The 14,268-nt window shown below is 28.5% G+C and overlaps 1 protein-coding gene across 4 annotated transcripts in view; it reads left to right on the top strand.

Moving 5' to 3' along the window:
• Positions 1-11,951, top strand: part of LOC118204342 (nucleoporin p58/p45-like) — a 62,283-nt gene extending 50,332 nt beyond the window's left edge. Inside the window, exons 11-14 of one of the 4 annotated variants that reach the window (XM_085825951.1) lie at positions 3,514-3,724; positions 6,867-6,914; positions 8,733-8,810; positions 11,652-11,951. In XM_085825951.1, the coding sequence (XP_085682077.1) occupies positions 3,514-3,724; positions 6,867-6,914; positions 8,733-8,810; positions 11,652-11,818 (504 nt within the window). In that variant the 3' untranslated portion in view covers positions 11,819-11,951. Of the gene's footprint in view, positions 1-3,513; positions 3,725-6,866; positions 6,915-8,732; positions 8,821-11,651 lie in introns of all 4 variants that reach the window. The other 3 variants (XM_085825953.1, XM_085825952.1, XM_085825954.1) reach the window with 3 other exon arrangements.
• The last annotated feature ends 2,317 nt before the right edge of the window (positions 11,952-14,268 follow it).

Genomic DNA, 14,268 nt, shown 5'->3' with positions numbered 1-14,268 from the left:
TATATATTTTATGCAATGCATTGCTCAAATTAAAGTTCAAATATTAATTTATCTTGAATTTTCTTTCTTTTCTTCTGGGACAGCATATGTAAACAAAATTTGAAAATGGACCGAATATTTATCATCTTCAAATTGATCATAGACATACCATTGACAAACTGTAGGGTTGACAATGGTATGTCTATGATCAGTTTGAAGATGATAAATATTCGGTCCATTTTCAAAATTTGTTTACATATGCTGTCCCAGAAGAAAAAAAAGAAAATTGACAAACTGTAGAGTTGACAATGGGGTGCAATAAGCAAAGTTTATAATTAGCAGCAGCACAAGTTCAAGAGGTAGATAATTTGATTAAGTTTTTATTGTATAGGGTATTTAAATGTAATTGATTCCAACATAGGTTCAAAACTAGTTATTATGAGGGCTTATCTGTCATGTGTTAGTAGAGAGATTGTTGATCATATTCTGCTTCCCTATTTTGGTGACACTGTGGAATATTAAGGGTAACTCACTTGAAAGGTGTAATTTTTTTTTTTTTTTTTTACATTGCACATGCTGTGAAGTAACTGAAGAATGAATGTAAGAAAATTAATTGGTATTACATTCAGTATTAAGTTTATTATTTCGACTATTTTTCGTACAAAATGCTTCTTATTAAATTTTGAACAAATATCGCACAGAATAATGTTGATATAAAACCTGTAATGTTAATTCTGAAGAAACTCATTTGGGGTGATATCAGATTTATGATGAATGTCATTTTTGTCCATAAATTAGTGTTTCTTCTCAGTTGTAGAGTGATTCATTTCAGTAGATGTATGATTTGCTAGTCCATTATAGAATAATGGTGAAATATTCTTTCGAATACTTAAACATGTTTGTGACCTGTACTTGCATAACTATTAGTACTTGTAAAACTTAGTGACTCTAAGTAGGTAAACTTTCATGAATTCTGTACAACTGCTTTGTGCTTTTGAAATCTGTATAATTTTCTATCCAGATTTTTAACAAACTGAAATGTAAGTCACAGTTACTTTTAAAATTCCTGTTTTTGAATCGATTTCATTACGTAATAGAGGTTTATTAAACTTTCTGTCTCTTTGACTCAATTTCAGCTAGCATTTATTGCCAAAATATAGAATTAATAATACTAGTATGCATAATTTTTTCCCTCATTATGCAGAAAATTTTACATTACCAGTACCACCATTAGTATTCAGTGAAATTAATTTTTTTGATGTATTTATTCTCATTGTAATGCCAAAAACTCTGAAGTCTTTTGAGGATGAGGTCAGCATGGTTGTGCTCATGGAGAAAGGGGGTTCAACTTCACAAGTAGTATTAAATTTGCATTCATTTTTGCAGAAACCAGTAAGACAACTTGAACTCGTTAGTATCCATTTTAGCGAGGAATTTAATTTTTCAAGCTAAGTTCATTCATGACCCTAAAAAGTTAGACATGATTCTGATATTTATTTGAGGATTGAGTTACTTTTTTTTTAAGAAGTTCTTTCTGATTTTTATTTGCATTTTTGTTGTGTCTGCTCCTAATGAATCTCATCGTAAAGTGCTTTAGAAATATGAAGCCAAATGCTGTGATTTGTTTGTTAAATTAAACTTTTTTGACCATTTTAATCACTCAATTTAAATGCACTGTATCTGACCGTTTAACAATTTTCATGTAAAATTACTGATCTTTTTTTTTTTTTTTTTTAAATATTTGTCATGTATGGAAATAGTATGCTTCAAACATTATTGTAATTTTTACGTAGGCTTGGTCTGTATGACATTATGTGAAAATCTGAAATTTTTTTTTGATCCTGCATAGAGACTATACACAGTTGCCTATAAGCACAGAAGGAGATGTGTGATTATTACAGGAATCATTGCACTTAGTATGATAATTTGCTTGAATGCACTGTAATATTGTAAAACAAACAAAAACAAGTAATAAAATAGTCACCCTTAAGTGTTAAACCCATAAAAAATTACTATAATTTCTTTGTGTAATAAAATTCATATATAATTAATTAGCAAGGTAGTATAGTATTAATTTAAGCTGCTGCCACCAGGGATGATGTTTTTGCATTCAGTAGATGAATTTGGGCAATTTTACTTTTCCTTCTAGTGCAATATGCTTCCTAATTTCAAAAAAATTAATTCCGAGTTATGAAATGGGATATTATAAATTAAGTATAACTAGTATGAATGCATACTAATCAGTTTTAGTTGTAATATTTTATATATATGCATTTTTTGTGTATACTATGTTCTGATGTAGCCTTTGTTTCACAATGGATCATTACAAATACAGAAATCTTTTAAGTAATGTAAATATTCATGTTTTGGCATTTTTATATTAAAGAGGAAAACTCAGTATTCTAAAAATTACAAAATTTATTTTTTCATATTGCCTTTTGGTCTCTATAATTATATTTAGAAAAAATTTATTCACAAATTACAAAATTAATTTTTTCATATTGTCTTTTGGTCTGTATAGTTTTATTTAGAAAAAAATTATATTCACTATAAAAAGTTTGTTACAAAAAGTACCATAAAAATTAAAAATTGGTCAAAATATTCATATTCAGGGCACATATGCAAATTATAGGGTAAATTGTTTGCATTTGTATGTAACTAAAAAATATATCAATTTAGGAAAAAAAAAAGCTTGTATTGTTAATAGACTAACTGGAAAGCATTTTATTCTTAGATTGTCATAAAAAGTATTGATCAGTATGGAATTTTGAAAAAAAAAAAAAAAATGTACAAAACCTTATAGAGTTCATACTCTAAAAAACACAGGTAGGCTTAAGTATTGACACATAGCCAACTGATAAATTTAAAATGGAAAATATTTTTAGTTTAATGAATGTTCTGTGTGATTATTAAAGTATGATTCTAAATAAATAAATGAATTTTTAGTGTTTGTAAACTTATAAATTACTTAAATGAACAATTCTTTTAGTATTATAAAAGGTTATAAATTAAAAAATGTTACACATTAATAAATCTTGGAAGGCATCATTGAATGACATGCAAGGGGGAAAAATTGGCTTTGAATTATTCTGATATATATGTATATTACCCCCAAGGCAAATAGAAAAAGACATCACAAATTCAAAATTTTAAAATTAAATATCTCAATCAATTTTCGTCATCAGGGCATAAAACTTTCTGTGTTTTATTTTTCATAACGAGTATAAAATTTTTCTAAACATAACTATTGGGATCAGGGGCATAAAAATTTTAATTTCATAATCCTCCCCAAAATTACTTTTATTGTATTCATTTATTTTGTAATTTGAAGTGTACATCTATGACCATTGTTATCAAAAATAAAAGTCACATAAGGACTTCTGTGGATACAGTGTGTATATATTCAGTGTTTTACATAAATCAGAATGTCAAGTTTTTTTTTGGAGGTGGGGTATTTAATTTGATGATTAACAATTTTGTATTTAAAAATTTTTAAATAAATATGTATTTCATGTTATGCTTAATGTTTTTTAGGTATATAAAGAACATTTTATCAACAATCAAAGACTGAATCATGGTGATATCAGAAATTTGTTGCAAAATCGCAAGGACAGCTTGCGAGATAATGCAGTAAATACGCAGCTTCTTTCTTCTGTTACATATGGCCCTTCTCCATTTGCTGCTGTGCAGAGTGCTGTAGGCAAAGCAATTACTAATGTATTTGGTCGTTCACAGCAATTACCAGGTAATATATAAGAAAAGAAGGTATATATCCTTTCTAGAACCTACTTACAAGATAATTTTGTATCTTTTTTTTTAATGTTATTAGAGTGTTGATATTGAAAAGAATGATTTTTGAAATTTTTAAGGGACAGAGATGTAAAACTAGTTTTTAATTATGTTTCATTATTTAATCAGTTTTTATATATTTTTCTCAGAAGAAAAGTTTTTATTTGCACTTTTTTTGATATTCCACCATGGCCTGGCTTTTTTTTTTTTTTTTTTTTTTTTCTTTCCAACTTTTACCTGTTTATACAAATTCAGTTCAAAAAGCAATGTTTTGGTCCCCCCCTCCAAGTATAGAAACAAAAAGTATGTTATGAGTATTACTTTTTATAAGAATACTCTCAAACTTCATCTTAAGTATTATCATTTACAGTACTTAAATTTGTGTTTTTTAATTTCATTAATTAGTGAAAGGAGTAAATTTTTTCATACTAGTATTCTGAATTTTCATTCACATAATATCAAGAAGCAAAAATCAAGGAAATTGTATATAAGTCAGCCTGTCAAACCTTTCCATACATATGGGGGCTTTTTTTTTCTCTGTGAGTGATTTTTGAAATAATAGAAACTAATTAATTGTAAGTAGTTTAATATTTATGATGGTCATTTTATGTTGTGATAGCCACCATGAAAACGTTTGCCACTTTCACAAATCAAAGTTGATTGTTGACTGAAATCCAATGACTTCATCCTTACACAGGCAACATAAATATTCCAGTCATCACTTGTTTCATGCTTTTTTAACTGCTTCTAATACCATTTAATGGATGCGAGTTCTTCTGTCCAAAAGTAAATAAACTGAAGTGCTGTTAAAAATGGTAGCCAAAAATCAGTTTCAGTATATATGGCTCTTCTTCCAGCAACATTTGATCTTGCTTCTCCAAACAGTTTTACTTATTGATATATAGGTGCATTTAATGATAATTTTTAATAGTTTGTCAAAGTAAAATGTCTTTTTCTTGAAAAAAGGTAGTTACATATGGGTAGTCATAACCTAGTATAATTTATATAGTGCCAGTGTCTAGGAAATGAAAATGCTTTTGAAGTCATATCAATAGCAGTTGGTGATTAACAATGTATAGCTTCCAAAAACTACATGCAAGAAATAGTGAAGAATCACATGTAAGATATAAAATGCAAAGTAAATTTTATTACATTTTACTTTTTTCCTGTAATGTGTTTGTTACTGTCATGCATTTTCTGTCCCCCCTCTTTTTTTAGTCCAAAAGGTCCCTGAAGGACTATTATTTTTGTTTTGCGATTTTGTGTTGAATCACTTTTCAGACTGTTGCCACCAAATGTTAGAGTCCTGCATTATATTTGAAGAAATCAAATAATGAAAAATCTGTATGTATATTTCTCGCATTGTGATAAAACCAACGGTACATAGAGCCATCGAATTTTGAATGATGTAATCCTCCTACGAATATGGGCATGTAAAAAACCAAATTTGAAATTTGGAATTTTTATTATCGATTTCCTATTTTGTAAAACTTTAACGAATTTTTGAGTAACAACTCAATGATTTAAAAGCAAGCAATGGCAACACTCTATGGGTGGGAGGAATCTTTTTATCTCCAGCGCACGGAACTGCATATTGGAAATTCTAAAGATATGCTTATTTTAAAATTATTTTGAGACATTGCTGTTAAACTGAATTTTATGGTTTAAGTTCAAAGAATATAATATTTACTCAATAAAGGTAACACACAAAACGTTAAAAAAACACCCCTTTGGATGTAATTTAAAATCTGAAACCTTTCAATTCCCCCCTTCTCTTTTTTAATGTTATGTAGTTTGTGTTTGGTAATTTCCATTTAGCATGGCCGCTATAACATAAAACTACCTTTATTATAACAAAGTACAACATTAATATTGCTAATTATATCGCCAAAAAATAATTCATTTTGTATGATAGCCTTAATCACCGATTGGGGTGTTCATCAATTAAAGAATTTCTTTTTTTTATTTTAAGATATTTAAATTGAAAAATATAGATTTCTCCAAATATATAGAATTAAAATACTGCCTCTTTTTTTATGTGGTGTATTTAAGTTGGTTACTTTTGTTTTGTATTTACAGTATGTAAAATTAAAAATTTAATTATTTCAGTTTTACTCCCATATGTTTTTAAGACTTAAAATGAAATCTTTTTGATATTATATTTGTTTCATAATGATGATATATGAAATATATATATATTATGTATATGAAATAGTATATGAAAAAAAATTATATTTTCAGTTAAGTTCTTTATGTACTTGAAATCTTTTCTGAAAATCCTGGAACTTCAGTTACAAGTATCAATATATGTGTATTGAATCAAATCAAGATATGTTTTAAACTATTTACAGCTCATAGAAATTGTATTTCTCACTTTCTAAATTTGTTTTCAGCAGTACTCTATGTATTAGCAAAATGTTTTTATTTAGTCATTGTTCCATCATTGGTATTTAATGGATTTTCAGTTACTCTTGTTACTGAATTTTTTCGTAAATATTTGTGAATTATTAATTTAATTGGTGATGCCATTTTAGTTATTAATCATTAGGAATTAAAACAAATGAGATACAAAAACTCAATCCTTTCCAAAATAAAGAAAATCCCTTTAAAAATGTGACTAAGTAGTGTATGTAGTATAAGTAGTGTAAATAAAAGTGGTTCATTTCAAAAGCATGGGAAAATCCAAACATTGTTTTACTTTTCAATAGAATTGAAATGATCTATAATTTCTATAAAAAGTTGGATCTATTTACAAATAGCAGGGGGGAAAATGCAATCATAAGAAGCTATTGATTATAAAATTCACCTTCACAGCACCAAATTTTATAACATGGGCATCAAAAAGCTAGTTCAGCATTTAGATAAATACTTTATTCTTACAGTGGACTTTTCTCCCCCCCCCCCTCCCAACAACAGCTTTGGAAACTATGGAAAAGATGGTATCCATCATGAAACATGAATAATTTTTCTTTTGAAGGAGTAATCTATGCAAACATGGGTGTTTTACATATAGTGTGCACCAATATTAACAAGTTTCAGTGAAGAGCAATTTCTTCGATGGATTAATTTTAAATTTCTTTTCTCCTCTTTCTTCTCAGGTGGTAGTACAACACTAGGAAACCTGGGCTCCTCTGGATTTGATAGTGGTCAGTATTTAAAGCCTTTCTAAGCAACCCATTCTCATCACTTGTAAAAATACAATTAAATTAGAGAGACATCATTTGTTAAATCTATAATTTTGGTATTTTTGTTGCAGTAGTAGTTGATGACGTTGATCATTAAATTTGTGATAGTTATTTTTTTTAGTGCATATGAAGTGGCTTTAAATCAGACAGAACTTTGAAACTTTTGCCAAGATGTCTTAATAATTGACATTTTGTACTCTCATATCACCAGGATCATGATGAATGTCTTTGAACAAACTTGTAAAATTGGAAGTAATATGCATCTAGTTTAAAGCTGAAGAGTTACTTATTGGTAGTTATTTTTTAGAATCAAACTTGCCATTATTAATTAATTGCAATTAATAATATCAAGTTTGTTTCTAAAAAATATTAATTGTTTAAATTATTAATCTTATTAGAATATCAGATGTTAGTTTCAAATATATACTCCTTGATTAATTTATATATTTTAGCATTCATAGCTTTTTAAGCTTTCATTTGTCTGTTACTGGTTGACCATGAAATTTCCAGCAGTGGTTTATGTCTCAGTGAACACTTCCAGTTCAGAGTACTGTAGATTTTGAATACCTGAAGCCCAGGAAAGTAATAGCAAAGGATTGTAATACCTGAAGCATTGTAATACCTGAGCTCAGGAAAGTAATACCTGAAGCCCAGTAATAGCAGAGGATCTTAAAAGTGTTAAGAAGAATTACAAATTTTCTCAAAATGTTGTGATAAACTCAATAGCTTCAAACTATAAACTTTTAAGAATGCTGGCTTTTGATATCAAGACCAATGTTATACATGATTTTCGTAGTGTGGAAACATACGTTTCGTAGGTTTAATAAGTAATTTCCAAAATAGTTGTTGTGTGATTCTGTTATAAGAATATTCTTTCATTAAGTATATTACAGTAACGAAATGTCCTGCAGAAGTTTAAAAAAATAATGAAAATTTACTGATATCTTGCTTTGCCTAGAAGGACGGTTAATTTTGTTTTGGCATTTTGCGTTGAAATGTTAGTTCACTTTTCAAATTGTTGCTACCAAGTATTAGAGTCTTGTATTATATTTAAAGAAATTAAATAATGAAGAACTGCATAAATGTATGTATGTTTCTCACACTGTGATGAAACAACGGTACCTAGAGCCATCAAATTTTGAATAACGTATGTTTCCACACAAATATGGGCAGCTTGAAGACCAAATTTGGAATTTGTTTTATTAGCTATTTCATATTTTGTAAAACGTTAACAAATTTTTTATTAACAAAGTCAATGATTTCAAAGTGAGCTATGGCAGCACTGTATGGGGGGGATTTACTTTTATCTTCAGCATGGGAGACTGTGTATCAGAAATTTTAAAGCTATGCTAATTTTAAAATTATTTTGCGATATTGCTGTTGAACTGAATTTTTATAAGTTTGAAGAACATGATATTTAATAAATAAAGGTAACACACAAAACAGTTTAAAAAAAAAAAAAATATTTGGGCATAATGTAAAATCTGTAAGCTTTCAGACTTTTTTTAAAATTCTTATTTTTTTATTTAAAGATTGTACTGTTGGATTAAAGTTTTTTATCTGTATTTTACATTATGGCAGCAATTTTCAAGAAAACGGATTGTAGATGAAACATGTTTTAATTAAACTTCTTTCTGTCTGAATAGTTTAGTTTGCCAGATGCATTTTACATACATGTATGTTTATATAGGAATATACTTAAGAATAATAAAAACAAGTTTGATGTATTGGTGTGTGTACTTAAGAAATAACTTACCAATTTAGGATTTTCATTTCCAGGTCTATCAGGCGGATCGCTGACATCTCTAAATGTGAATCGTGGATCTTTCTTTTCGAATACGACTTTTAAACCACTAGGTAAATAGTGGTAAGAGTTGACTTTTATAATGTTTTATCTCCCATGTACGATTCTTTTCTTAGTTACAGAAAGCAAGTTATACATCTGTGGTTTTGGCTTAATTTTATTTAAAGAGCAGAAAATACATTTAGGATACTGAATTAAACTTAAAATTTAAAATGCAAAAAATAATAATTATTTTTCCTTTTTAATATAAATCCAATAACAAATCAACCTTTTCAAATATTTCTGTATTGAACTCTTGACTCTGAACAAATGTATACATTTTTTGCCATTTAAAAAAAAAAAACTACTAATTTTAAAATGCATAAATAAGAATCCAGAGTAATACAAAATAAGTAAATTATTGCTGAAATTGTGTAAGGAACTGTTATTCTTCCATGGTTTAAGTAGTAGTAAACACATCTAGTAATTTGAAGATCCATGATTCGATTCCTGGCAAGGCCAACATTGATTTTCCATATTTGGAGAACTGCTAGAAGTAAAAATGTTGCTAAAACTAAAAATATAATGGAACATTACTTATCACTACTTGGGTTTGGTCAATTCAATATACATGTCCTTTAAGTGTGTCCATGGTTGTAAAGAATTATCGCATTCTCCCATGCATGCTATCATGGTCTAAGTAACCATCATGGGTCTAGGACTTTTTGCCATCAAAACATACTTATCTTTACATGACTATATTTTATCTTGCCATATTATACTCATATTAAATTTATTTAGTTTAATAATTCTGTTTACCTTTTGTATACTTAATAAAGATTGCTTTTAATATATATAGTTATCTACAAATATGAGATATAAAGAAATTACACATGGTTGGAAAATTATGTCAGTATCAAAGAGAACTGGGGCTAAACTTCTGATATAATATAAGTTATATTATCGATTTTAAAATTTTGCAGGTACAATATTTACATGATTTGTCAAAATTTCTTGAAATTTTAATTGGCTGATTCAGAGAAATCACTCATACAAGCAGAAATTCACATTTTTATGAAATCTGAATGGAAAATGGAATTACGTTGGAATCTTGTCAGCACCTTACTCTCTTAAAACTAATATGTCATGTGTAACGGTGTATTTGTATAAAACTGTACGCAAAAACATTTTTATATTATTTTATATAAAATGTTTTATTAATTAAATTATTAAACTAAACAGAGTTATTAATTTAAATAAATATAATACAGTCATGTAAAGAAAAATACGTCTTGATGGCGAAACGGCCATGGCAAATAGTCGCATTCCCACCATCACATCCAGCTAGCAATAAAAAGATCTGTGGTTGAAACTGCTTTGAAAATACAGTTGATTTTTAGCACCAAAGGTGCTATTAATCGCAAACTTCACTTTTCCTATGTTGCCACCAAACATAAATGTGATATATTATTTTAAAGAATGTTGCCACCAAAAGTTATCACCATGTAGTATTTCTACTTCCTGATTATATTGATATTAAACAGAAAAATGTTATAATAATGCATATATACATGGTTATTCATAATTCCTCCAAATATTTTTTAAATTCTTAACAAAAAAGGGGGGAACTGATACCAAATTTTATCACTGTAATGAAGAATTTGGATGTATGTGTATATGTTTTTCTTTATCTTGTGGAAAAATGGCAGCTTCCAGAGCCACTTAATTTTAAACACTCATAGACCTTTACCTGAATATCTCTATCTCAAAGTCTAACTTTTTTATTTATTTCATATTTTGTGTGGATTTAATAAATTTTTGATTAATACATTCAGTGATTAAACAGCAGTGTTTTGCTACTGCTTAAAATAAAACATTTTTATCTTCCACATGCCAATGTATTGCCATTTGGCAAAGTGCAAGATTACCCAGCTTATAAATTTAATCAAGAAACTCGGCTATTTAAAAGCAATGTACTGCCACTGCTAGAAGTATATCTTTTTGTCCTGCCCACCTTAGTGGAAATTTTGATTGAGGTATTGCTGCGATTTATCTGTGTTCTTTGCGGCTGATTTTGATTGAAATACTCTGGAAAGTGGTGTCTATGGTAGGAGCCAAACAACTTTCTTTTATTCAGTTGTGGAATGGTCAGGTATACTGAAAAAGGCAGACAAATGTAGCTTTTGTGAAATGCATAGAAAAAGACTTAGCTTATTTCAGTGTAATAAAATTTCTGTATTGTTTGTGTAATTTATTATAATTTTTGAAAAGTCCCACAGAATTATGAATAGTCTTGTACAAGCAAAGGGCATACTATAAGACATACTGCTTGGTAGTCAGAACTGGGTTCTTTGGCATTATGGACTGGCAACTGACTACTGGCACTAGCAATATATTTATACTGATTTTGATGTATGCTATTCAAACCTCTGAGAGCAATTAGAGCAACCTGATATATGACATTATCTGTGCCCAACAGAATAAGTTACACAAAATGTTATTCAAAATATACAAACAGTTATTAAACTTTTAGTCTGATTAGTGATGAGTTCTTTTAGCAAATATCTCATTAATTTTACGCTATGACAGGTTTTTATTCTTTAGAAAAACTTCATTTCAGTGTTAAAAAAACTTTTAATATATATTAAATTTGTTTCTTATTACATAAGAATCTTGTCTCTTAAATATAATTTTATAAAAACAACTTTAACTGAATAGTTATATCACAGCTGAATATTTAATCATCATCTTATTAAAATGTAGTCTTTATCTCTTTTTATTTATTTATTTAACCTCTAACTGTGCTTAAAACAATGGATCACAGTTTCAAAGGAATTTTGAATAGTAAAAGTTTATGGCAATCAATATGTTTGTTTGAAAGCAGGAACAATTAATTATAAATTATAAAATTTCAGGTCAAACCGGAGTGCCTTCATTTGGAAGTTCTAGTCTCGGCGATGCAACTGGTTTTGCAAGTGATAGTGTTGCTCAATCTCAATTTGCCTTGAATAATCAAAAGCCTTTTCAGCTGCAGAAGCCTCCAGCTGGGAATAAAAGAGGCAAACGATGGACAAGCACATAAACCTTTCAGTGTCTTCTTTTCCCCCCTCTCCAATTTTTATGTAATAAATACAATTTTAAACTTTAGTCTTTTTTATTTATATGATAGCTCATTTTATGAAATTGTGAATTTGAATAAATTTTACTTTTCCTGAGCCCTTTTTCTAATTAAATCACAAGTTTTAAATTCCAGTAGTATAAAAGGAAAACATAAATTGAAGTAAATATTAAAAAGATCATCTTTTTAGTCCTGATATATCATACACTGGCTAAAAGAATATTAAAAAATGTCATGAAAAATAATTGAAATCTTTAAGTGGTCAGTCACTTTTAACTTTGATAGGGAACTGCTCTTGGCAAAAAATGTTTCCTGTATCCTTTAAAATGACACAAAAATTCTTGGAGCTCATTAAGAAGGCAGAATGAATTCATACTCACGTGTATGAAAGAATATTTTAAATTGTGCATTATTTTAACACATTTTGGTGTTTGTTTATTTATATAATTTGTGCCTTCATCCTAAGAATACAGAATTTTTAAAATGTTTAATTTAAAATTAGGTAAAGTTCATAGTGTTGATTTTATAGAAAAATATATATCTCATTTTAAGGGAGAGATCATTCTGCTTTTTGAACAATTGGCGTACGATAGTCTTGTATATAAAATAAATGGTTTTTCCATAAAACCAACATCAGTCAAAACTAAATTTAACCTAATATTCAATTTCAAATTAGCACGTGCTCCTATGTTATAAAATCAGATTTTAAGAAGACAGGAATACAAAACCAAACCATTTTTACATAAGAATATATAGTTGCAAATGCCATACAAGTTAGAGATGCAAAAAGGTCGTACAGTATATTTAGGAAGCATTCAAATTCCATGCCAACTTTAGCCGTACATACCTTTGTAATTTCATCAGTATTATGAGGCATGTTAAAACTGCTAAGTGTCTTATGGACTCAAGTTACTGTTTCAACAACTCTTGATGTCATCACAGTAATAGGCCATACTTTCTTTCAAATTCATGAGGTTTCAATAAAATCTCTTAATTTCTGACAAGCTGTTAGAAAACGCACAAACTGCAGCTGATATTAAAATTTAACTTTTCATAAGCTGACCAATGAAATGCAAGTTAATCATTATTAAAACTGGATTTAATACTTCATAAGGAATTATCTAATGAGTTTGATACAAAATTTTGTTTACCTCTTTCATTGTTGGCACCAATCAATGTAATCGCAGATTAAATAGGTTTACAACCTTCTAATTACGTTAGTATTTTGATAATGAAGGCCTTACTTAGCTTTTTAGAATAGTAAACTTATTCGCGACTCATTTAAAAGATTTCATTTTGTGTTATGCTGAATACAGTGGTAGGAAACATGAAGTGGCGGAGCTATGAACATGGAACATGAACAATATCTTTAACGCCTGACATGTCTTCAAAATGAAGAAATAAATGTGATATAAAGTGGGATAAAGAAAAGTTGGTGTTATATACTTTTTAGAGATATATAAAAACAAGTTGTATGGAATGCTCCAATCCATAGTACTGCAATCTTGATGATCTGTAACACTCCAAATGACCCCTTGCTTTCATGCAATCTGCTACCCATGGTATATTCAAGTAGTCAGGGTTTTGTAGCCACAGGTAACTCCTATTCAAACTGAGCTGATGTTAGTTGTCTATTTCTTTTAATAGTTGTTGCCAAATAACTTCTGAGTCTGTTGTGGTACATTTTCAACCTTGACATAATTGTCTATACATTACCAGTATTTTTCAACCATTTCAGATTTTTGACATGGTGCTTTTGGCTACTTTAGATCTTTACAGGATCTATGTTAGTGTTTGTCTACTTTCAAACTCCCAGTCTTCTCAACAACATGTTTAATCTTCTACTGGCAAATATTTTATTCAACTACTCACACAATTAATTTAGAAGTCTAACAACAAAAATCAGTATTATATTTGCAAATTTTCCTGGACTTTGTAATAACCATTGAAACTAGTCCTGAATAATTTGCAAATATAATGCTGATTTTTGTTGTTTGACTTCAAAATTAATCTTTGTTCGGTGTGTTATTTTAACCTAAATTATTCACACAATTTTGGAAATTAGAATCAGAAGCATCTCCTTGCACTCCTTTCCACACATGCAAAAAATTCCATTGGACTATGCAATAACACTGACCTTGAGCTACCAGATAACTACCTTATATGGGATTTCACTTGATAGAATTAACACAGTACCTTTTCATAGTTGTTCCTTTAATTTTCCCTACCAGTGCATTTAGCATGCACTGATTTGGACATAAGTAATAAATTTTGTTAATAGACATAAATGTGGAAAATTTTTACTCTGTTCCATTGGACAAAAAATAGGATACTCAGTACATAGATATTTTAATTAAATCATATGTTGTATGATAAAGAAACAAATTTTGTGTGATTGTAATTATACAATTAAG

Source organism: Stegodyphus dumicola, chromosome 10 (genome assembly GCF_044657685.1).
Source record: "Stegodyphus dumicola isolate Sdum_Otavi_A_Nest chromosome 10, ASM4465768v1".
NCBI lineage: Eukaryota > Metazoa > Arthropoda > Arachnida > Araneae > Eresidae > Stegodyphus > Stegodyphus dumicola.
This window is presented reverse-complemented; position numbering and strand designations above follow the sequence as displayed.